The sequence below is a fragment of the Notamacropus eugenii genome, chromosome 5 (genome assembly GCF_028372415.1).
Source record: "Notamacropus eugenii isolate mMacEug1 chromosome 5, mMacEug1.pri_v2, whole genome shotgun sequence".
Taxonomy (NCBI): Eukaryota; Metazoa; Chordata; class Mammalia; order Diprotodontia; family Macropodidae; genus Notamacropus; species Notamacropus eugenii.
In genome coordinates, this window is record NC_092876.1 from 3,691,135 (window position 1) to 3,716,703 (window position 25,569).

Here is a 25,569-nt window from a genome sequence, read left to right on the forward strand (position 1 = left end):
TCTTAAAGCCAAAGAAAACAAAGTTTATTAAGGATTCGCCTAATTGGGTTGCCTCTTAAGGAGCCTAAGCTTTTGTAACGCTTGTATTCACAAGCGGGCCAGACACAATCCCAGCTAGACAGAGTCTGAGCTGGATTGCATCTGAGCACCTTCATGGAGGCAAGGTGGGACTTAAATACAGAAAAGAGTATAGGAGGGATCTGGGGGGTGGTCTGGTAGTCCAGGGTGATGGGAGGAGGGATTTAGGAAGGGTCCTGAGGAGAAGTCCAAGGAGGGTCAAAGGCTGGAAACAGCTGGAGGCTATCAGGAGATATCAGGCTAGGGAGGGTTTGGGTGGGAAGCAGGTGGGGCAATCCAGAGATCTTGATAGGGACAGTATGGGTATGGGGTTGATGGGATCAAGGGTGGGGAGTGCAACAGAGACCTGAAATGATAATGAAAAGCCCATGGGCTTCCGGAGACTGCCTGAACAAATGAGAAGATTAGATTTGGGTAAGAAAGGCCAGATTAAGTGGGAAGATTCAAGGGGAACTCAAGGAGGCTCCCAGAGTCTGAACCTCATCAGTCCCACTCCTTTTCTAAGGGCACAGTTGCATGTCCCTCTAGAAACCATTTTTCCAAATTAAGAGCATAACTTAGAGCACGATTTCCTCCACATCCCCCAATGGAAAAATGTGAAGCAAAGTAAAAACATACACAATGTTACAGTTTCAACGCATGAAACAAAGTTGCCAAAGCACATCCTTCACTTGATGATCTCAGATTGTCTCCGATATAAAACCCACTGTATCCATTTCTCCTTGGCCCTGCAGCCTGAAGCCTTTCAGAGAGGACAACGGGGGGATTCGGACCCACTGCCATTTAATGCTCATTCCCTCAGCTCCTAAACACACCCCCTCACATGCCACATTTAAGTGTATTTTACATTAAGGGTGGCTCTGCCCTTAGCTGGTCAAACATCCCCATGATCCCCTGGGATCTGCCTGGAAATGAGCCCACATTCCACTCTGCCATGGGAGAAACGTGAGAACCCAAGTGACTGCATTTTGGGAGCAACCTCCACCCCGAAACAGCAGAACTCAGCTTTGCTGGGAATCACCGGCTTTCCTGGCCACCCCCAGGTCGTCTCTTCCGGGCTCTCCCCCTCCCCCCAATCAGGTGGTAGTGATAACCAAGAGATGACGGACCTGGCGGGTGGTGCCCAGGTGGAATCAGAGCCCGGGGTGGAGTTTGGAGGCCTGGGAGGGGTCTGGGGCGGGGGAGGGCTCATCCCACTGAGGAAGGTAATTGACGGGATGGAGGGCGGGGCTTGGGGCGGAGCTCCTGGCCCTGGGTGTGATTGGAGGAAACGGCCCACGGTCTCGGGGGCGGGCAGAGGGTGGGAGCACCCTCCCAGGGGGCTGGCTGAGAACAGGAACTTGGGCTGCGGTGGCTCCTTCTTCTCCTTGCCCTGTGAGCAGAGATCTCTCCCTTTTTCTCTCCCAGAGTTGAGAACTCTGCCCTCTGGACGCCAGCTCTGTGGGTGCAGGTCCCAGGTAGGTCCGAGCCCGCGCCTCCCAGCCCTGCTGGCTCCTCTTACCACTGGGTCTTCACCTTTTCCTCTGACCACGTGGTCTGTGCCCCCTGGTCCCATTCTCCCCCACAGGCCTGGCTGCAGGACAAGCCTCTCCCTGCTGGGGTCTGTAAGGATCGAAAGCTCGTGCCTGCCCTGAGGACGCGACTTTGGATGCAGGAACCAAACCTCCTCCTGACCCGCCTTTACCTGGATCCACAACTCCCGGGCTGCTTCCCTATCAGACCCCAGCCACTGGCTCCCGGTGTCTGATCTCCCTTTGAGGAATTCCAGGCCTGAGCTCTCCCAGAGGATCCCACATCCTCCTGAGCTCCTAGTTAGACCCCAGGACACAGGCCTCCTGCTCTCCCAGGCTCAGTGTCCCCCTGGACCTCTTCTGTCAGTGCAGTGTCCCTGACCTCCCTGCCGTGAGCTGGGGTAGAATGTCTTCCTACCAGACCTTTCCTGGGCTCCCCTTCCCCAGGCCTCCTGTATCCCTGCCCCCTCTTCTTGCAGAGCCCTCAGGCCCCCTACCAGGGGGCTGAATCCCAGACTGGACTGGATCTCCCAGCCTCAGGCTTCCCCTGGACATTCTCTGGGGCTCCATCCCAGAGTCCTCCCCACCCTCCACCTTCCTAAGCTTCCCTCCTCTCTAGATCAATGAGTCAGTCTGCTGTCTAGATAGTGTGTGTGTGTGTTAGTTGGGGAGAGGGTGTGCAGGGAGGGAAAAGGACCAGTTGGAGGGAGATCTATGATTCAGGAGCCATTGAAGTTCTGACTGCTCTTGTCTCACCTGGGATCTGAAAGGCCTTCTGCCCCTTGGTTGTCTGAAGGATAGTAGGGAGGAGAAGGGGGCAGAAGAGGAGGAGGAGGAGAGCATGGGATCATCTACCATTCCCGTAGGTTAGAATCTCTGCCCTGAGGGCAAGGCCTGACCCTCTGTGGATCCCTGTAGCCCAGCCTCCTGCCCTGGAAGAAAAGGGAAAGACTCTGCCCCTCTGGGATCCTCCCTCCCCAGCTCAGCCTGCAGAAGACCAAGGCCTGGCCCAAGCAAGGAGCCTGGAGCCAGAGGGAATGGCCCCTGGGAACTGCAGCCCCCCAGCCCAGGTGAGTGCACTTTGCCCTCAGACTTGACCAACATCAGCCAGAGGCCATTTCCACGGACTAGGAGGGATTGTCTCTGAGGCAGGCACTCCCCTCCCTATGGAATGTTTCTTCACAGAAATAGGCAGGACATTGAAAACAGTAGTAACAACACTGCCCTGCTCTCTCCTTCTGTGTTCTGCAAGGATTGAAGGCACCTTCCCATTACAGGCTCTAACCTACCCACCCCCACCCTGGCTACACCCACTTGCTCCCCTCCCATGTTCATTTTTAAGGTTTCCCTCTCTGTCCCATAGGGGTCATGTCTTTGCTCCTTTATCCATGTCTAGCACCCCTCCCCTTTGCTTCTTTGGCCCAGCTCTCCCTCCCAGACCTGGAAGACAGAGTGCTCTGCTTCTCCAGGGTCTAAGCTGCACAGACAGTTTATTGGTCTCATCTACACCGACTGGTCCCTGTTTTGTAGGTGGTTTAACTGTCAAGGCTACACTGAGAGGGCAGTAAGGACTGATAGGAGCCAGTCCCAGGAGGTAGGTTTTGGGCTTTGGGGTCCTGACCTCCTGCCTGCTCTGGTCTAGTGTTTCTGGAAAATATGGGAACTCAAGAAAACAGGTTAAGTTGGCTTCTGGGTCACATTCACAGGTTCATAGGCACTTAAAGAGAGCTGTTTGGATCAGGACAGAGGAAACAGTGCCTTCTTTAGTTCTTAAGTAATTAGCATTCCTCCCTAAAGGGCCCAAGGTCTCCCAGTGCATTCTGGGTCATCTCCAGTCATGTTGAGGAATATCTGGTCACTGGATTCACATGGCTGTGGAGGAAAAGTGAGGCTGGTGACCTGCACAGCCCTCCCTCATTCAAAACAAAGTCAAGTGCAAGTCATGTCATCAATTCTCTGATGGCAGGGTCTTCTTTTGCAAGGAAGGATGAACACAGTTAGCATTGGTGAAGGGCCTAGGACTTCCCTTGTTAGAGAGGATGCAGGGAAAGGGCTGAGTCTGGGAACTATTCAAAGTCCTGGGAGATTTTTTTTGCCAGTGAAGAAAGGGGATACTGAAGGAGACACCCAGTTCTTGTCAGAGAGGCATCAGGCTCAAAGGCAAAGACACAGTGGAGGGACTTTTTTTCTCCCCTACATCCACTTTTGACTATCGTCACAGTAACTTTATATCAGAGGTGTTTTTAGTATCTTTATTTCACAGTTCAGGAAACTGAGGCAAAAAGGCTTAAGTGATTTGCCCAGTGACTCATTGGTAGTAAGTGTAGGAGGCCAAATTTAAACTTATATCCTCCTGACTCCATGTCTGGTGCTCTGTCCACTGGGCAACCTAGATGCCACTGTCTATTAATTTTTTTGAAATAATATTTCATTTTTTCCCCAATGGCACAGAAAAATTCCTCTTTTGAGTTCCCAGTTCTCAACCTTCTTCCTTCCTCTTACCCCTCCCTTGTATGGTATGCAATCATAAATAGCTTATACATGTGCAGTTCTGTAAAGCATTTCCATATTAGTCATTTTGTGAAAGAAAACTGGAAGCAAAAGAAAGAAAGTGAAAAAAAGTATGTTTAGGTCTGTATTCAGACTCAGTTAGTTCTTCCTATGGAGAGGGACAGCATTTCTCATCAGGAGCCCTTTGGGGTTGTCTTAGATCCAGGTATCCCTGAGAACAGCTCAGTTATTCCCTGCTGTTCACCATACAGTGTAGCTGTTACTGTGTACATCCTCCTCCTGGTTCTGCTGACTTCATTGCATCAGTTCATGTAAGTCTCTCTCAGTCTCCTGAGATCCTGCCTGTCACATACCCCAACTTGTTAAGGCATTCCCCAATTAACAGGCATCTCCACAATTTCCAGTTCTTTGCCAACGCAAAAAGAGCTATTATAAATACCCTTCTCTAAACAGGTCCATTTCTCCTCTTCTTTTTAAAGAAACCTTTGTGTATATTGCCTTACCAGTGTCCATGTTGGAGGAAAGGCTACGCACAGTTTCATAGGCCTTTGAGGATAGTTCCAAATTGCTGTCCAGAATGGTTGGATCAGTTCACAAATCCACCAATAGTTCATTAGTGCCTTAGGTTTCCTACTCTCTCCAATATTTAACATTTTGATTTTATGTTTTATTAGGCAATTCAATAGATGAGGTGGTCACCTAGAGTTCTTTTAATTTGCGTTGCTCTAATCAGTAGGGATTTGTAGCATTTTCATGTGACTACAAATAGCTTTGGTTTCTTTGTCTGAAATCTGTCTGTTCCTATCCTGTGACTATTTATCACTTGGGTTATGACTTGTATTCTTATAAATTCGTCTCAGTTATATACATTTGATAAAAGACACCTTTATCACAGATACTTCCTGTAAATTTTTTTCCAGGTTGTCAGTTTTCCTTCTCATCATGGTTCATTAATATTGTTTCTGCAAAAAACCTTTTTAATTTAATATAATCAAAATTGTTGTGCATTTAGTGATGCAGTTTATGGGTGAGTGCATTCCATTCGTATTTACTGTGATGATAACTGTGAATTTCCCTCCATCTTATTTTCCCTGTTTTTATCTCTCTTTCTCTCTCATTCTTTCTCTTTCTCTCATCTTTCACGTCTCCCCTTAGCCATGCTTTGCTTCTGACCAATGAATGCCTCCCCCAACATACCCTGCTTTCCATCAATCCTGCCCCACATTTATCCCTGTCTCTTTTTTACTTCCCTATAGGATGAGATAGATTTCTGTACCAAACTGAGCATGTATATTATTCCCTCTTTGAGCCAATTTTCATATGCGTAAGGTTCAAGTCCTCCTTTCTCACCTCCCCCATCTTCCCCTTCACTGTAAGAACTCTTCTTTGCTGCTTTTATGTGAGATAATTCACCCCCTTCTTCCTTTCCCTTCCATCTCCTTGGAATATAATTCTTTCTCACCCCTTAATTATCTCTTTTTTGAATATCATTTCTTCACAGTCCACACAAACTCTCAATATATATTCCTTTTAATTGCCTTAATGGTCATAAATGTAGGAATATGAGCAATTTGACCTCATTGAATCTCTTCTGTTTTCTCCTCCCTCTTTATGTTTTGATGCTTCTCTTGGGTCTTGTATGTGAAGGTCAGCTTCTCCTTCAGCCCTGGTCTTTGTGTTAGGAATGTTTGATTGTCCTCTATTTATTGAATGTCCGTTTTTCCCTGAAGGATTGTACTCAGTGTTTCTGGGTAAGTGATGCTTGGCCTTCATCCTAGCTCCTTGTCTTACTGAATATGATTCAACACTCTCTGATGTTTCAGTGTAAAAACTACTCATTTCTGTGTTAGCCTGACTCTGGCTCCATGACCTTTAATGGCTTCTGTCTGGCTGCTTATACTGTTTTCTCCTTGACCTGGGAGCTCTGGGATTTGGCTGTAATGTTCCTGGGAGGTTTCCTCTTGGGATCATTTCCAAGAGGTGATTGGTGGGTTCTTCCAGTGTCTACTTTACCCTCTGGCTCTGAGATATCAGGGCTGTTTTTCTTGATAATTTCTTTGTCCAGAAAAGACCAAATGGGCTCAGGGAGGGTCAGACATGACTGAACAACATAACATCCATATAGAATGTCTTGTAGAGTGTGCTGTAAGATGATGGTCTAATCCTAATGTCCTTTGCTGTTATCAGTAATGTGATGATTGAAGAAAATCCCAAAGGACTGATGAGGAAGCCCACTGCCCTCCTCCAGAGAAAGAACTGACATGGTTTGCATATAGACTGAAGAGCTGTTTTCACTTTCTCTCTTTTAGTTTTTTTTTCTTTTTTGCCCCAGTTTTCCTGTACAGAATGACTAATGAGGAAATGTTTTACATGACTGTGCACATGTAACCTATATCTTCTTACTGTAGGGAGGGAGAGTGAGGGAAGGAGGGATAGAATTTGGAACTCAAAACTTGAATAAATAAATTAAAGTATTTTTAATATGTAATTAGGGAAAAATAAAAGATAATTTTTAAAAATGTAAAGAGAAAATAGAAGTTCTCCCCCATTTTGCACTGCACTATCCATTGCTTACAGCAGTTTGAGAACTTTTGAGCGCTCTGAATAAATTCCATCATCTTGACAGTGCACTTTCTAGCATGTACACAGAGCTGAAGAGGTTGGGAAAAGAATAACCTTTCAATCAGTGTTTAATGACTTTGATTTATTTTTAGTTTCATAGTAGGATTAAGTTCCCTTGTTGGGCCAAAGCTGCCCTCACAGCTAGGCCAGACTAACATTGACATGCTTCTTAGTCTAGGTTGCCTATAGATTTAATGAATACACAGACTGATAAGACTGTCATTTAGTAATAGATAATTTATGGGAAAACATATTTCTTTGTATGACGAAAATAGTCATGGGATTCCAAGACTCTTTTCAAAAGCTAAATTCCCCTTTCTGATGGCTGGAAAAAGGGAGATGATGGAAGGCTAAGTTTCTCTTTCCAGTCTTAGTGAATTAGCTCCATTTCACATTTTCTTCACCTGGAGGTTGTCTACTTTGAGTAGTATAGTGTTATAAGACTGAGTTTCCCTTTCTGGCAGCTGGAGGATGGGGTGTGACTGCTCACTGCAAACCACAAGCTCCTCTTTTCTCCTCTTTATTCAAGCTTTAAAGATCCTTTAAAATAATACTTTTGGTTCCAAAACTCATCAGCTGCAGAACAAAGACTTCTGGGGTAGTCTCAGTTTGACAGACAAGCTGATAGACTCAGGTTGAATCTGGGTGATGAAAACCCAGGAGGATTCAGTAACCAATGACGAGACTTGTCCAATTTCTTTATTTTCAAGACGTTTCCTAAGATGGTTGGAATTTTTTTTCTTCTTCTTCTGTTATAAAAACAAACTCTGTAAGTCCCACTTTTGTCACCCTTTGCAAGGAATTAGTTGCCCTGACTTAAAGGTAACCTGTCAGCTGTTAGAATGAAATCATTATCCACTAGCAAATTTTGTGCCTCAGATTGTTCTCTATTTCAGATAACTCATTTTAACAGCTGATGTCTGCTTTGTCAGAGACAGTTCAGTACTTGAGAGGCTTCCAAGGAAAGTATGGGAGAGAAGAGGTATTAGGCTAACTACCACACAGAACATCTACAGAGCCATTGTGCTGACCTCATTATTGTATGCCTGTGAAACTGGACAGTGTGCCCAAGCCTCGTAGGAAACAGAATCACTTCCATTTGAATCTTCTTAGGAATATTCTGAAGGTCACCTGACAAGATAATGTGCTGGACACTAAAGTCCTTTCTCAAGTTAGGTTGCCAAGCATTCCCACTCTACTACAGAGAGCACAACTCTGATCAACGGATATGTTGTTCAAATGCCAAAAGAATGTTTGCATAAAAGAATGTTTTATGTAGAACTCATGCAAAGAAGGGGCTCACTTGGTGGTCAGAAGAAGTGATACAAGGACATTCCCAAGGTCTCTCTGAAGAACTTTGTAATGAATTGTGAGACATGGGAGACACTGGCAAAGGACCACCCAGCATGGCATGTCCACATCAAAGCATGTGCTGGGCTGTGTTAGCAAAGGAGAATTGAAGTAGCTCCAAACAAGGGAGAGATGTGCAGAGTGAGAGCCATCTCCAGCCCAGATACTCACATGGACTATTTGTGCCTGACCTGTGGTAGAGCCTTCTGGGCCCGTTGGACTGATCATCCATAGTCAGACACACCTTGACCCTGACATAGTGACATCATTTTGGTTCACTTTGAGCACAAAGAACAAGAAAATGACCAACTATGGGAACTAAATATTAGAATAAACACATATATGGTGTTGATGAATGAAGGATTTATACAGCAAAGGCATGAGATGTTTTGGCCATGACACATCATACCCACAGTAGCCTCGAGCACTCACAGTAACAGGTTAACCTCCTTCACTTGGCTGGAAAGTCTCATATCCCTCAGTTCAGTCCAGATTGTAATTACTGTCTCTTATGAATCCATTACACGTTTTATCTAGAGAAGACTTTTTTTTGCAGCTTCTCAGGAAATAAACCAGATCTTCTACAATCCTGCATGAATCCCCCAAATCCCCAGAATACACTTTCCTTGCCACCTTCTCACACATTCGTCACACAGTTTGCTTTATAACACATCACTTCTGTGAGTTCTGAGAAGGGAAAAATGTCACATTTCTCTCTTTCTTTTTCCACAGGTCCTCTGACCTCACAGATAAAACAACACACGTTGTCTTAGAATACATAGGAAGGCACATTCCATAATAAGCCCTTTCTCAACTTTATTCCATCTGGCCACATCAAACCCTTTTCTCAATATTCCATTGGGCTCTTAAGGACTGTAGTTTCAAGTGTTGACTCTGACACTCAGCAGGAGTATGACTTGTGGGTAAATCCCCTTTCTCTGCTTCTGTTTCCTCCTCTCCCTTAATGAGGGTCAGACTACACGAATTCTGGAGTCCCTTTCAGCTCTAAGTCTTGTGATTTGATGGTTTAGGAGTTGGTGACATTCAAGGATGTATCTGTGGACTTCACCCCAGAGGAGTGGGGCCTCTTGGACCCTCCTCAGAAGGAGTTGTACAAGGAGGTCATGCTGGAGAATGCTGGGAACCTGCTCTCCCTGGGTAAGGACACTTCCCCTGGCCGGCCTCTCTGAGTCTGCTAGAAGAGGAAATATATCCATTCCTGAGTGTGCTGGCTTTGGAGCATTTATCACTTACTAGAAAGGGAAGAGTGCTAGTTTCTTGTGGCCTAGAGACAGGAGCCTCCTGCTGCCTGGGTTTCCTATGAAAGGGCAGTACATTGTGTAAGGACGATATGGGAGGTTTCCTGGTTTCTCCTGACTCTTACCAGTTCTAGGGAGCTTGAGGTGCCAGATCAGATCAGTGTTGAAGCATGTCAGGTGTGGAAGTCATCCCCCATCAGGCAGTCCAGCATCTCCCTGGACATGAATTGTGTCTGCCCAATGTCTGCACACTGCTCAGGAGGCTTGGCCCTGCACCCCCTTCCTCTTTGGGAGGGGCCAAGTGTTTAGGACATTCCTCTTTATGAGAGGCCTCAGTTGGTAGCTCCCAGCTCCCAGCTGTGCCTCTAGGGCACATTTGTCCTTCCCCTTCCTTTCCATTGCCCCCAATTCCAGCCCAGATGGTGGGAAAGGAAGGAAGAGCATCAGCACTTCTGTTCAGCTGCTGTTCCCCAGCTGTTGTGCTCAGTGCCTTCTTTACAGTGTGATGTCATGAGGTGATATCATTATCCCCATTTGACACTGGAGAAAGTGGACTTAAACAGAGGGTACATGACTTGTCCAGGAGCACACAGTTACTGACTGTCTGAGGCTAGATTGAAACCCTGGCTTTCCTGACTCTAGGCCCAGGGCTCTCTCTACTGCTCCTCCATCTGCCTCTTTTTTCTTGATGGTGGAAGCTTTGCAATGGGTCCATCCTCCTATGAAGAAGGGGCACCAAGTTTTCTGACTCCAGATTGGTTCCATGATCTTCTCCCCACCTCTCCCCAACGTTCCCAAAATCAGTTCTATTGAAACCTTGCCTGAGGAGTTCTGGGAACCATCCTGTGACATTGCTTGCAAGCCTCTGTCACTGGTAGAAATAGCAAACTGGCCTAGAATCAGAATCTGACTAACTGAGGGTCATTGAGTTCCCCAGCAGCAGAATGTGACCAGCAGAGGCAAAGACTGCCTGAATGAACAGGACCACGGTTTCTATAGGTTTCAGGGAGTGAGGAGCAGGAGAGTGGACAGGGTCAAAGCTTACTCATCAAGGTCCCTTTTGCTGGAGCTCAAGGCTGATCTGGCACATCCTATTCTGGATTACTTGCATTACAAGTATTAATGGGAGAATAAACCAGTTCTCTGTGAACATGATGGAGTGATTCTCTAGCTTTGCATGCACACCCTTTTCCCTAAAGGGAAATAAATTACAAGGTTTTCTCTGTCCTCATCCCTGATTCCCTATGCCCAGGACTGCCAGTTCCCAGAGAAGATCTGATGTCTTATTTGGAGGGAAGGGAAGCACCCTGGCTGCTGGAGCAAGAAGGCCTCAGGAGCTGCTATCCAGGTGAGTGAGGGGAAAGCAGGTATGAGAGGTGTAGTTACAAGAGACTTCTATGTGTGGTTTGGAAGACCTGACTTGGAATTCTTTTTCAGATATTTTTTACAGGTGGGATCCTGGACAAGTTACTGAATCACTGAGCCTCAGTTTCCCCCTATGTAAAAGAAGGGAGTTGGACCCCATGGCCTTGAAGGTCTCTTCCAGTGATAAATCTCTGATCCCATGAAATGTCATTGTTTAGAATTAAGGGTCAGGAACTCCCCTGAAACTGCAAAAAGGGTTACACTTTTCATTTTGGGTTCTTTTGTAGACCTTCTTTAAGACATTGAACATTTATTAAATGCCTGCTCTGTGCCAGGCCCTCAGCTAAGCAGCAGGGAAATAAAGAGATGCAAGGGGCAGCCCCTGCTGTCCTGGAGCTCATCATTGGGTATGTAGGGTAGGGTGTGGGGGTGCTGACAACATGCCAACCACATTGTAGAAACCTGTTATGAACAGGACAAATGGGAGCTCATTGAGAGAGGGAAAGCCCTAAAATGAAGGACTGGAAAGGCTCATTGTGGAAGCTGGGCAATACCAGGAAAGCCAGGGTGAGCATTATACACATGGGGAGATGGTGACACCAGCTGTAAATGGGTGCATCCAGTTTTTAGCTATGAAATAGAAGACATAGGGAAATACTTCTTGGGTTGAAAGGCTCCAGTGACTGTATGTTGAGGATTAGAGAGAAATGGTTTTGTTTGTGGCAATATGGAAGGAGTCATTAGTGCAGCAGAGACTGAAGAGTAGGGAAATAATGGGTGTGGTGGAGAGGCAGTATACTGAGGCAGATGACATGCTGGAATGGGTTGATTTACACAGGGAAAGGAGTTTGCCCAAGTATCCAATGTTTTCCATGAAAAATGAGGCAAATTTCTCTTGGGTGAGTTCAGAGTGGACAGTGAGAGAGAGAGACAGAAGGGAGGGCTGAGGAAGAATGAAAGGAATTGGAAAAGCTGCTGGGACTAATGTGATAGTGAATCAGTTATGTTGTTGTTCAGGCATTTCAGTTGTTTCTGACTGTTCATGGTCCTATCTGGGGTCTTCCTGGCAGAGAAACTATTGAGTTGTTTGCCATTTGCTTTTCAGGCTCATTTCACAAATGTGGAAACTGAGGTAAACAAGCTTAAATGACTTGGCCAGGGTCACACAGCTAGTAGGTGTCTGAGGTAGGATTTGACCTACAGTGGTCTTGACCAGTACTCTATGCACTGAACCACCTACCTGCCCCAAGAGAGTCAGATGGAGACATGTCAAAGGATAGCCTTGCCACAGGGAAGACCACAGTGAGATTATGTAGCCTAAATGAGTAGTGAACTCAGACAGCCTGCTTTTGTGATTTTCTCTGTCTCTATTCGGTGGCACCTAAGTAGTAGCACAGGCTGCTGCCTTACTTAGAATTAATTAATCCTGCTTTACATAAATCATCAACCTGTGTCCATCCCCTGATCCCTGAGGCTCACTCAGTCTTTGGCTACAGCATTCCTAGGAGCTTCTCTTTTCAGATCTCTTTCATGAGGTGATCAGAGAATTCTTTCAATATTTATTTTGCCCTCTGGTTCTAGAATATCAGGGCAGTTTTCCTTGATAATGTCATGACAGATGATGTCTAGGCTTTTTTTTTTTAATCACGCCTTTCAGGTAGTGCAATAATTTTTACATCATCTCTCCTGGATCTATTTTCTGGGTCAGATGTTTGTCCAATGAGATATTTCAAATTGTCTTCTATTTTTTCATTCTTTTGGTTTTGTTTTGTAATTTCTTGGTTTCTCATGAAGTCATTAGCTTCCATCTGCTCCATTCTAATTTGTAAATAACTCTTTTCTTTAGTGAGCTTTTGAACCTCCTTTTCCATTTGGGTCATTATGCTCTTTAAAGAATTCTCCTCCTCATTGACTTTTTGGGCCACTTTTGCCATTTGAATTAGACTATTTTTAAATGTGTTATTTTGTTCAGCATGCTTTTGGCTCTCCTTTAGCCAGGTCTTGATTTTCATTTCATGATTTTCTTGCATCATTCTCATTTCTCTCCCTGATTTTTCCTCCACCTCTCTGACTTGATTTTCAAAATCCTTGTTGAGCTCTTCCATGGCCTGAGACCAGAACATATTTATTCTGGAGGTTTTGGATGCAGAAGCCTTGACTTTTAGGTCTTCCTCTGTTGATATGCATTGTCCCTCCTCATCTAAAAGGATGGAAGAAAGTACCTGCTCACCAAGAAAGTAACCTGTTGTCTTATTCGTTTTCCCTTTTTTGGGCATTTTCCCAGCCAGTTACTTGATTTTGAGTTCTTTGTTAAGAGGAGGGTATGCTCTGGGGACCTCTAAGTTCTCAGTTCCTACAAGGTGGCACAGTCAGGGGAGAGGAGTTTACTCCTCCCTTGGCCTGCGCTGTGGTCTGTGAACAGGATTCCCTCTCTACAGCTTCCATCAACTCCACCACACCAGCCAGCATTCCTCCTAACCACAGGGCCACCACTCAGTGCTGAGATCCAGATCAGCTGCTGGGTCTACAGGCCAGGGCTCCAGCAATGAAAGCTGCCACTGCCTAAGGCCAGGGCTCTTGCCCCAGGGTCTTCAGGTGAGGGCTCCAATAATGGAAGCTGCCACTGCCTAGGTCCAGGACTGCACTGCTGCATTCCATTCTCATCCAGGTGAAAAATCTTTCTCACCGACCACTGAAGCTGTCTTTCGCATTTGTGAGTTAAGGCAATCTGCAACCCGCAGCTGGTGCTGGTGGCGCCTTGAAACCTGCTCCAGTCCTGGCCCTGGCTCAGCATGGCCAAGGCTAAGCTGCACTCCGCTCTGCGGCTGGTGCGATAGACCTTTCCAGTCAGCCTTCCAGGCTGCCTTGGCCTGGAAATCTCTTTGACTCTGTCATTTTGTGGCTTCTGCTGCTCGAGAATTTGTTTAGAGTCATTTTGGGAGGGGAGCTTCTAGAGGTGCATCCTTCTACTCCACCATCTTGGCTCCTCCCCCCAATAAAATATATTTTAAAGAGAACAAAAGAAAAGAAAGTGGAATAGAGATCGGCCATCTACTACCATGGACAGAGCATGCCCAATGGAGGATTGCAGTTCTAGTCTCAGTTGCTGTATTTCTGGGCAGGTCACTCAACCATTCTCATCTCATGGTATGAGTAATGAATATAATGATAATGCTGGGTCTGCCTGTGTCATGAGTGCTTCTGAGGACCCAGTGTGATGGTGTGTGAAGGTTTTTTTAGATCAGATTGTCCTGCAGATGTGAGCTCATGGCATTTTCAAATGATGGATTCTATCCATGGAACTTTGAAGACTTTTCTCTTGGCCTGGGAAAGTAGCATGTAGATAACCTAGTTTACTTTATTCCCAAGAGAGGAATGGATTATAATTATAATTATGTGTGTACTTGTGTCTCTTTCTATATGTTTTATTGTTTGTTTCTTTCAGGAGAGAGTAGACCTGAAACAAAAGATGATACTGCAAAATTAAGCATTTCTTTGAAAGAAATTCATAAGGAGAGGGATGGTCCTTGTGACTCCACTAGGAGACAAATCTGTGCTGCATTTCACAGAATCCACACAGGAGAGAAACCTTATGATTGTCATCAGTGTGAAAAGGACTTGAGTCTACAGTCATCCCTGATTTGCTATCAAAAAATTCACAATAGAGACAAACGACAAGAGTGTTGTGAATGTGGGAAAGTGTGTAATGAACACTCATCCTTCATTATCCATCATAATAGTCACAGTGACAGGAAAACTGATGAATGTAATCTGCATGGAAAGGTTTGTCAACACAGGTCCAATTTTGCTATACATCAGAAAATCCACACTGGAGAGAAACCTTATCAATGTGATCAATGTGGAAAGGCTTGTAGAAGAAATTATGATCTATCTGCACATAAGAGAATCCACATAGGAGAGAAACCTTACGAATGTGATCAATGTGGAAAGGCTTTCAGAATGAAATATCAACTTGGTATACATCAAAGAATCCACACAGGAGAGAAACCTTATCAATGTGATCAATGTGGAAAGGCTTTCAGAACAAACTCAAAACTTGGTGAACATCAGAGAATCCACATAGGAGAGAAACTTTATGAATGTGATCAATGTGGAAAGGCTTTCAGAACAAACTCAAAACTTGGTGAACATCAGAGAATCCACACTGGAGAGAAACTTTATGAATGTGATCAATGTGGAAAGGCTTTTACATGGACCTCCTACCTTGTTGCCCATCAGAGAATCCACACTGGAGAAAAACCTTATGAATGTGATCATTGTGGAAAGGCTTTTAGAATAAGTTCTCATCTATCCGTACATAAGAAAATCCACACAGGAGAGAAACCTTATCAATGTGATCAGTGTGGAAAGGCTTTCAGACAGAACGGTTATCTATCTGTACATAAGAGAATTCACACAGGAGAGAAACCTTATGAATGTGATCAGTGTGGAAGGGCTTTCAGACAGAGCTCTAAGCTATCTGTACATAAGAGAATTCACACAGGAGAGAAACCTTATGAATGTGATCAATGTGGAAAGGCTTTCAGAACAATCTCAAAACTTTTTGAACATCAGAGAATCCACACTGGAGAGAAACTTTATGAATGTGATCAATGTGGAAAGGCTTTTAGAATAAGGTCTGATGTATCTGTACATAAGAAAATCCACACAGGAGAGAAACCTTATCAATGTGATCAATGTGGAAAGGCTTTTAGAATAAGGTCTGATGTATCTGTACATAAGAAAATCCACACAGGAGAGAAACCTTACCAATGTGATCAATGTGGAAAGGCTTTTAGAATAAGGTCTTCTCTATCTGTACATAAGAAAATCCACACAGGAGAGAAACCTTACCAATGTGATCAATGTGGAAAGGCTTTTAGAATAAGGTCTCATCTATCTGTACATAAGAGAATCCACACAGGAGAGAAACCTTATCAATGTGATCAGTGTGGAAAGGCTTTCAGAAGGATCTCTAATTTATCTGTACATAAGAAAATTCACATAGGGGAGAAACCTTATGAATGTGATCAATGTGGAAAGGCTTTCAGAACAAACTCAAAACTTGGTGAACATCAGAGAATCCACACTGGAGAGAAACTTTATGAATGTGATCAATGTGGAAAGGCTTTCAGAACAAACTCAAAACTTGGTGAACATCAGAGAATCCACACTGGAGAGCAACTTTATGAATGTGATCAATGTGGAAAGGCTTTCAGAACAAACTCAAAACTTGGTGAACATCAGAGAATCCACACTGGAGAGAAACCTTATGAATGTGATCAATGTGGAAAGGCTTTTAGAATAAGGTTTTCTCTATCTGTACATAAGAAAATCCACACAGGAGAGAAACCTTATCAATGTGATCAATGTGGAAAGGCTTTTAGAATAAGGTTTTCGCTATCTGTACATAAGAAAATCCACACAGGAGAGAAACCTTATCAATGTGATCAATGTGGAAAGGCTTTTAGAATAAAGTCTGATCTATCTGTACATAAGAAAATCCATACAGGAGAGAAACCTTATGAATGTGATCAATGTGGAAAGGCTTTTAGAATAAGGTCTTCTCTATCTGTACATAAGAAAATCCACACAGGAGAGAAACCTTATGAATGTGATCAATGTGGAAAGGCTTTTAGAATAAGGTCTTCTCTATCTGTACATAAGAAAATCCACACAGGAGAGAAACCTTATGAATGTGATCACTGTGGAAAGGCTTTCAGACAGAGCTCTAAGCTATCTGTACATAAGAGAATTCACACAGGAGAGAAACCTTATGAATGTGATCACTGTGGAAAGGCTTTCAGAAGAAACTGCAAACTTGGTGAACATCAGAGAATCCACACTGGAGAGAAACCTTATGAATGTGATCAGTGTGGAAAGGCTTTTAAAAGTATGTCTGAGTTTGCTAAACATCAGAGAATCCACACTGGAGAGAAAACTTACCCTAAAAAATAAAAGGAAAAAAAGAATTCTGATAACATTTTCGTGTGTAAGTAAATCTGAAAACATTTTGAAGTCTTCCTGTTCTTCTGGGTTTGGGCCCTGAGGGTCCCTGTCACCCAAGGAACATTTGTGGTGGTTTTATTTGTTGTCTACCTTTTCTTCCAGGCTTCTTTCTGACCATGGACTTGAGAGTAGGGCCAGGGTGTGTCCACATTCTGGAGGGAATGTCCAGAATGTTCTTGGTGCTGCTTTCTTGGGGTCCCAAGTTTGGGGTTTCTCCAGGATCCCTGACAAAGCTCATGCCTGTGACCTGCAGTCTTCCAGTACTCCCTCAATAGTCTGATTCCCTCTTCTCTTCCCCATCATTGATCTGAAAATTCCTGCCCTGTGTTTGGGTTTGAGCAGTACATCTTTGGATCTCCCTCATGTTGGGTTTCAGTAGGATATTGATGGCCCAGTCAGTATAAGGCAGCTGAGAAATTGGTCCAGACTGACAGAACTACAGGGTCCTTTTTTGTATGAGATTCTTTCCCTGGTTATTTTTCCACAGGCTTCATCCTGGGCCAGGAGCTGGTTCTGAAACCCCACTGTGCTCCTGGGATGAGAACCACATAGCTGTTGAATGTTTTCTTTGCTTAATTCCCAGTCTAGGACCCAGCACTTGCCCTCACCCTGGAACTGTCATATCTAGGGGCAAGTCCTTTCTGTCTGCCCTGGGTGTCTAACCCAGAATTGGGCACTGAGTCATAGGGCTGCCAGGTACCACCTTTTCCTGTAGGCTGCACAAGTTTATGCTGGGTCTAGGCCCCCTTCTTGGCCTTCTGGACAACTTCTCCCCTCTCTGGAATGCTCAGGAATGCCCTTCATGGCCAGATCCCCTCCCTGTGAGTCCACGGACATCTCTCTCTGTCCCTCTACACTGACTCAGTCTGGAACAAGCCTTTGCTGTGGTTTCATGGATTTCCCCCTCAGGATTCAGGCTGGGCCTTGATATTCTCCATCTGTTTGCAGGAATTGTGGGACTGCTAAACTCATGACTCTCCTCCTCCTCCATCTTCCTTCATGGATAATTTCATTGGTGACTTTTCTAGTCAGGTCCACTGTCTCTTTTCAGTTCTGTGTACATGGAACCTGGGAGTCTAAACCTGGTTTCTCTCTATGCTTGTTAAAAAGGGGCCTCTTACCCTGCCTATTCTTGAGTTTATCAATGTCTGGTTGCTTTATTCAGTTGTTCTGTTTTTTCTCCTCTAGTGGGTTCCCCTTCCTCTCTTATCACCTGATGCAGAGACAGAAATGAGTAGAACCTCATGAGCCATACCCAGTGTATATGGTACAAACCGAGTGACTGCAACAGTGCAAATGGGAAGACTGAACAAGTGGCCCTCTGAGTCACTGTGCAGCACAGAGGCTGTCTCTGAGATCAGGGAAGGAAAACTGTCTCCCTCTTCACCAAGAGGCCCAGGGCCTCACTCCCAGGTAGAAGGTTATCTCTACTACCAATGTGCCCATGTGCTTAGATTGCCTGTCTCAGTTATTTTTCTTTATTGTAAGAGATGATTCAGTCTGGAGGGAGAGATGGTTTGTCTTGTCTCTGGTGTAAAGAGAAAATGCATCAATAAAACCTGAAAAGGAAGGAAGATGAGAAGGCATCACCAAGAGTGCAAACATCGCATTTGAGAAGAGCCTTGTGAAGTAATCACTGTGGGAAGGCTTTAGTCTTGAACCTCCGGTTTTGGTTTTGATTTTTTTTCACAATCAATTCAGTGTTATTTCAATATCATCACATTTCTTTTTTCCCGACTTAAGAGCATTTTTCCCCAATTATGTAAAGATAGTTTTCAACATTCACTTGTATCAGATTTTGAGTTCCAAATTTTTTCTCCCCCCCCATCCCCAACGTGGCAAGCTATCTGATATAGGTTATATATGTGCATTCATATTAAATATATTTCCACATTAAACATTTTGTGAAAAAGAAATAAAAACGAAAAACTACAAGAAGGAAAAAGTGAAAATTGTACGTTTCTATCTGTCTTCAGAGATCTTTCTCTGGATGTGGATCCCATTTTACATCATGAACTTTTGGAATTGTCTTAGAACATTGCAGTCCTCAGAAGAGCTGAGTTCAAATGAGGTTGATCACTTACAATGTTAGTGTTATGGTGTACAATGTGCTCCTGGTTCTGCTCACTTAACTCAGCATCAGTTCATGTATGTCTTTCCAGGTTTTTTTGAAATCTGGCTGCTCATTTTTTTGTGTTTTTTTTTCTTAAACCTGATATCACCAAAAAATTCTTTAATTGTTTTTTTAATATTTTCACATGTCAATTTATTTATTTTTAGATTTCAACATCTGTAACGGGACGAGTTAGAGCTGACCCCTGTCCATTTCAGGACGCCACACTGAGAGCTTGCCTAGATAACCTAGGGGCTTGTCAGTAGGGGTGGAACTAGATGGATTCAGGAGGAATGGTCTCGGCTTTGTTTGCAACATGGTAGTTCTTTGTCTGGCTCTGGATTTCCAGTGGAGAAGACACCCATATAAGGAAAGGTGATAGGTGATAGGTTCAATGTGAAAGGTGATAGGTGATAGATTCAATGTGAAAGGTGATAGGTGATAGGTTCAATGTAAGGCTTAGGAATGTTTTACATAATTAAGACTATATATGCATGTGAATTAGCTGAAATAAACGGAGTCTTCACCACCTTTTTCTCCCGCCCCATCTCATTACTCACAAGATCAAGGCCTCTTGCCAGACAAAAGCCTTGGGTCGGGGTTAGGGGTTCCCGTAAATGGTCTAGGGGACCCCAACAAACATCCACTTCCAGAAGATTTTCAGGTCCATATTTTCTCTTCATATCTCCCCTCCCTTCACCTCATGATGGCATGCCTTCTGATTGCCCCTTCCCCCAATCTGCTTTCCCTTCCATCTCCCCCTCCACCTTCTCTTATTCCCTTCCCCTTCCATTTTTCTATCGGGTTAGATAGATTTCTGAAACTAATTGCCTGTGTATCTTATGTCTCAGTGGCAGGTATAAGAAGTTTTTAATATTTATTTTTTAAAACTGAGTCCCAAATCCTCTCCCTCCATTCCTCCCTGCCCTCCATTGAGAAGGCAAGCAACATTGGTTATACATTTGTAGTTATGCAAAACCCTTTTATAACAGTCATGTTGTGTAAGGCTAACCATATTTCCCTCCATCCTATCTTGCCCCCATTTATTTTATGCTCTCTTTTGACCCTGTCCCTCCTGAGAAGTGTTTGCTTATTACCTGCTCCCCCAATCAGTCCTCCCTTCTACCACCCCCCTCTTATCCCCTTCCCCTCTACTTTCCTGTAGGGTAAGATAGATTTTCATATTCCATTGAGTGTGTATGTTTTTCCCTCTTTCAGTCAAATCTGATGACAGTAAGCTTCACTCATTCCCTCTCACCTCCCTTCTTCCATTCCTTTGTAAAAGCATTTTCTTGCTCTTTTATGTGCTGCTTATCATTGCTTACAGCACAGTAGCATTCCTTTACATTCATGTCCTACGTGTTATTCAGGTGTTCCCCATGACCTTCATCTGAGGCGAGTGCACTCCATCCACAGACCTGACCAGCATCAGCTGAGGGGGAGAGAAACCTTATGCGTGGAATCACTGTGGAAAAGTTTTCATGTGGAGCTCCACTCTTGCTCAACTGAATCAGAGAGTCCACAGGAGGAATTTCACAAATGTCATGAATATAATAGCAGATATTTTAATTACTGCTCTAAGTTTGTTAAAATGAGAGATTCTACCCTGGAAAGAAACTTTAGGACTATAGGTGATGTCATAAAGCTTTCAAACACCAGTCACCGCTTATTCCACATCAGAGAATTCATACTAGATAGAAATCTTATCACTGTGATGGATGAAGAAAGGCACTCAGAGCATCCAGATGGTTCATCATAATCAATCTGAGGTGAAACTGTATGTGGATTCAGTGTTAGGCAACCACAAATTATCTCTTACCTTATGTGAGAGTATACCTAGTGTAGAGAAACCTTAAGGATATTCTCAAAGGTGACATGGTTTTCTGTGGAAGAGAGAGATGAGTAGACAGTACAATAGTCATATTTCATTTATCCTTTACTTATAAATTAAAATTTACCCATATTCTGAGGTTTCACTTTTGCTGCAAGTATCTGCTAGGTTGAATTAATTAATATGTTTAAATCACCACCTACACTTTCATCATACCCAAGAATTTCAAGTAAAAATTCAATATTATAGTAAACGTTATTGTCTCTGACAAAATATATCACATTCAATATTTCAGTTTTCAAATATCTCCTCATATTGGTTTAAAAGCCCAATCCATAATTTAAAAGCCTCCAGATTAAAAGACAAGTTGCTTTGTCTAATAACATTTCTATTACAATGGTCTATCCAATTTCACAATTTAAGAGAATTTAGAAATGCTATGATAACAAAAAATATCATGTATGTAAAACATGAAAAAAAAACTTAAGATGCCATCAGTTAATTGCATTTCCCAGTTATCCCACATAAAAAAACATCAATCTTACTTTCTCCTCCAGAGTCATCTGGGTCCAGTGGCCTGATATCCATCAGGACAACTGGAGACAGCCCAGGATGCAATGGAGACCTTGGCCCTTTCAGGCTAAGGTCTTTTGAAGTTCTCATTTTGAGTGAGGTAAGGCCCATTCAGTGAATAAGTCTCTTTAAGAAATGTGTCAAGAGGGGGGTGGAGCCAAGATGGCAGAGTAGAAAGACACACATACGCTAGCTCTCCCCCCACAGCCCATAAAATACCTGTAAAGAAAGACTCAACAAATTCTGGAGCAGCAGAAGCCACAGAACAACAGAGTGGAGGAGATTTCCAGCCCAGGGTGACCTGAAAGGAGGACTTGGAGCAGAGCAGAGCCCAGTCCAGCCTTGGCCCTACCTCAAGGCTCTGAGAGGAGGATGGGAGCAGGCCTCGGGGGTGGAATCTCCAGTGGCAATAGCAGCGATTTGCAGATCCCTCAACCCACAGGTACCAAAGGTCAGTGACAGGGTTTTTTCAATTGGCCAAGAAGGGAGAAGGGCCTTCCCGTAGCTCCAGCCTCAGGCAGCAGCCACAGAGGCCATATAGGGCTGGCAGCAGCAGTTCCCAAAGCACCCCCATCCATTATTGGATCATAAAAGCCCTGGGGGCACTGAGCAGCTGGTTCTTACCTCAGTCCTCTGTAGAGGCCCATGCAGCAGCTGATCTTTATCTCACACTGAATGGCGGCCCTGCCCATGCAGCTTATCTGAATCTCAGCCTCTAGTGTTGGCTTGGTGGCACTGAGATGAGGTGGTTATGAAGGGGAAACTCTGCAAAGATTCTGGGCACAAAAATCTCTCCCTTGTCCCAGACCAGTGTACGCACTTGATTGTACCACCTTGGAGGAACTGAGATGTTACAGATCCCCAGAGTACACCCTACTCTTGACAAAGGATCCAAAAGTCAAGTAACTGGTTGGGAAAATGCCCCAAAAGGGAAAAAAATAAGACTACAGAAGGTTACTTTCTTGGAGAACAGATATCTTCTCCCATCCTTTCTGATGAGGAAGAACAATGCTTACCATCAGGGAAAGACATAAAAGTCTTTGTATCCCAAACATGCAAAATAAATATTCAATGGTCTCAGGCCATGGAAGAACTCAAAAAGTATTTTGAAAATACTGGTGAAGGAAAAATGGGGAAGAGAAATGAGAGAGATGCAAGAAAATCATGAAAAGTGGGTCAACACCTTGCTAAAGGAGACCCAAAAAAATGCTGAAGAAAATAACAGCTTGAAAAATAGGCTAACTCAATTGGCAAAAGAGGTTCCACAAGCCAATGAGAAGAAGAATGCTTTAAAAAGCAGAATTAGCCAAATGGAAAAGGAGGCTCAAAAGCTCACTGAAGAAAATAGTTCTTTCAAAATTAGAATGGAACAGATGGAGGCTAATGACTTTATGAGAAACCAAGAAATCACAAAACAAAACCAAAAGAATGAAAAAAATGCAAGATAGTGTGAAATATCTCATTGGAAAAACAACTGACCTGGAAAATAGATCCAGGAGAGACAATTTAAAAATTATGGGACTACCTGAAAGCCATGATCAAAAAAAAAAAAAAATAGCCTAGACATCATCTTTCATGAAATTATCAAGGAAAACTGCCCTGATATTCTAGAACCAGAGGGCAAAATAAATATTGAAAGAATTCTCCAATCACCTCCTAAAAGAGATCCAAAAAAAGAAACTCCTAGGAACATTGTGGCCAAATTCCAGAGTTCTCAGGTCAAGGAGAAAAGATTGCAAGCAGCTGGAAAGAAACATTTCAAGTATTGTGGAAATACAATCAGGATAACACAAGATCTAACAGCTTCTACATTAAGGGATCAAAGGGCTTGTAATATGATATTCCAGAAGTCAAAGGAACTAGGACTAAAACCAAGAATTACCTACCCAGTATAAACTGAGTATAATACTTCAGGGGAAAAAAATGGTCTTTCAATGAAATAGAGGACTTTCAAGCATTCTTGATGAAAACCAAAACTGAAAAGAAAATTTGACTTTCAAACACAAAAATAAGAGTAGCATGAAAAGGTAAACAGGAAAGAGAAATCCTAAGGGACTTACTAAAGTTGAACTGTTTACATTCCTACATGGAAAGACAATATTTGTAACTCTTGAAACTTTTTTCAGTATCTGGGTAGGTGGTGGGATTACACACACACACACACACACACACACACACACACACATGCAGAGAGAGACAGAGAGCACGGGGTGAGTTGAATAGGATGGGATCATATCTTGAAAAAAATGAAATTAAGGGGTGAGAGGAATATAGTGAGAGGATAAAGGGAGTAATAGAATGGAGCAAATTATCTCTCATAAAAGAGGCAAGTAAAAGACTTTTCAGTGGGGGGGAGAAGGGGGGAGGGGCAAGGAAAAACGTGAAGCTTACTCTCATCACATTTGGCTCAAGGAAGGAATAAAATGCACACTCATTTTGGTATGAAGGTCTATCTTACGATACAGGAGAGTGGGGGAGAAGGGGATAAGCAGAGTGGGTGGGGGATGATGGAAGGGAGCGCAATGGGAGGAGGGAGCAATTAGAAGTCAACACTCTTGGGGAGGGACAGGGTCAAAAGAGAGAGTAGAAGAAATAGGGGGCAGGATAAGAGGGAGGGAAATATAGTTAGTCTTGCACAACACGACTATTATGGAAGTCATTTGCAAAACTACACAGATATGGCCTATATTGAATAGCTTGCCTTCCCAGTGGGGATGGTTCAGGAGGGAGAGAGGAAGAGAAGTTGGAACTCAACGTTTTAGGAACAGCTGTTGAGTATTGTTCTTGCATACAACTAGGAAATGAGAAATACAGGTAATGGGGTATAGAAAGTTATCTTTCCCTACAGGACAAAAGAGAAGATGGGGATAAGGGAAGGGAGGGATGTTAGAAGGGAGGGCAGATTGGTGATAGGGGTAATTAGAATGCTTGGCATTTTGGAGTGGGTGAGGGGAGAAAATTTGGAACTCAAAATTTTGTGGAAATGAATGTTGAAAACTTGAATAAAAAAAGAAATGTGTCAAGAAATGGCCCCTTTAATTAAAAGGAAAGAAAGAAAGAAAATCAGCCTGGGAGGTAAGACCCTGAGGGTTGTTGACCAAAAGAGTAATATTTTCTATTTACATTCACTCTGAGCCAGGAAGGCCCCCAAAATAGCCATTCAGTGGTACTTGGCCAGGGACCTATTGTCCATCCATGAGCTCCAGAGTGAAATGGGTTTAAGGTTTGGTAGAAAGGAAAGTGAGGTGAGAAGAGAGAGAGGCAGAAAACCACAGAGACAGAAAAGAAAAGAAGAAAAGAAAGATACAAGAAATTCACCAAGTAAACCCCAATAGGCAGCTTACAGCCATTGAAATTTAGCTTGTTTTGGAGAGTAGAAACAGCAGGAGACAGAGAGGATGAGCTGAATTGCCTAATTGGCTAAGTCCGCATTTTGGCAGAAAATATTATGCATTGGGGCGGGGGTGGTTGAGGGGGGAGACAGGGACCTGGCCTCATACTCTGGTCCAATGTTTCTGGTAAATAGAGAAACTTAAGAAAGCAGGTTAAGGTAACTTCTGGATCACCTTCCGATTCTCAAAAGCCCTTAGCAGAGCTGTTTAGATGAGGCCAAAGAAAAGGGTACCTTCTGTCGCTGTTCATTAGCATTTGTGAAAGGCCTAGTCCTTCCCTTATTAGAGAGGATATAGGGAAAGAGCTGAGTCTGGGGAACTATTCAAAGTCCTAGGAGTTTTCCTTTCACCTCAGAGTTGTTTCGGTTCACATTTCTCTTATTAGTTTAGAGAATTTTTATTTGAATTTTTTAAAAATCAAATACAAAACAAGGAAGTTAAAAAAAAAAGCATTGCAATGTGCATAGCAGAACTTGAAAGAGGATTCAAAGTATAGAGCAATACATTTCCTTTTCAGGAAGACCTACATAGTAAATCCTCTGCCTTGTCTTTTACCTGTCCAGCTTTTCTTTCTTTCCTTGTAAGTTTTCTTTTCTTCTCTGCTGTGCACTCTTTCCTTTATTGTTTTTTCTCCTTACTCTCCTTCCTCCCTGAAGGCTACAATGAAGTATGGATATATAAATTTTCCCCAAACTACTACTTTGACTGCTGTCAGCCTGAAAACTTGGTTCAAGAAAAGACTTCAGGTTAAAGGCATGCGTTATTTTTTAATTAATTCCCTTTTAAAGAAAACGTTCATAACACTGCAGAATCAGAGGTTATCTGACTGACTCAGTATAGAAACTGACTGGTTTAAATACATTTTACCATGAGAAAGGAACTCTCTTAGTTGAACAAATTGTAAATTTAGTAAGACAATTCACAAAGTAGTGTCAGTTGGGTTTTATAATCCCAA

At 43.4% G+C, this 25,569-nt stretch overlaps 1 protein-coding gene across 4 annotated transcripts in view; it reads left to right on the forward strand.

Moving 5' to 3' along the window:
- Window positions 1-1,370: 1,370 nt before the first annotated feature.
- Window positions 1,371-25,569, forward strand: part of LOC140508143 (uncharacterized) — a 29,603-nt gene continuing 5,404 nt past the window's right edge. The window contains exons 1-5 of one of the 4 annotated variants that reach the window (XM_072615903.1): window positions 1,371-1,535; window positions 2,456-2,659; window positions 9,104-9,230; window positions 10,584-10,679; window positions 14,142-16,679. In XM_072615903.1, the coding sequence (XP_072472004.1) occupies window positions 2,627-2,659; window positions 9,104-9,230; window positions 10,584-10,679; window positions 14,142-16,654 (2,769 nt within the window). In that variant the 5' untranslated portion in view covers window positions 1,371-1,535; window positions 2,456-2,626 and the 3' untranslated portion in view covers window positions 16,655-16,679. Of the gene's footprint in view, window positions 1,536-1,645; window positions 2,660-9,103; window positions 9,231-10,583; window positions 10,680-14,141; window positions 16,680-25,569 lie in introns of those variants that run through there. The other 3 variants (XM_072615906.1, XM_072615904.1, XM_072615902.1) reach the window with 3 other exon arrangements.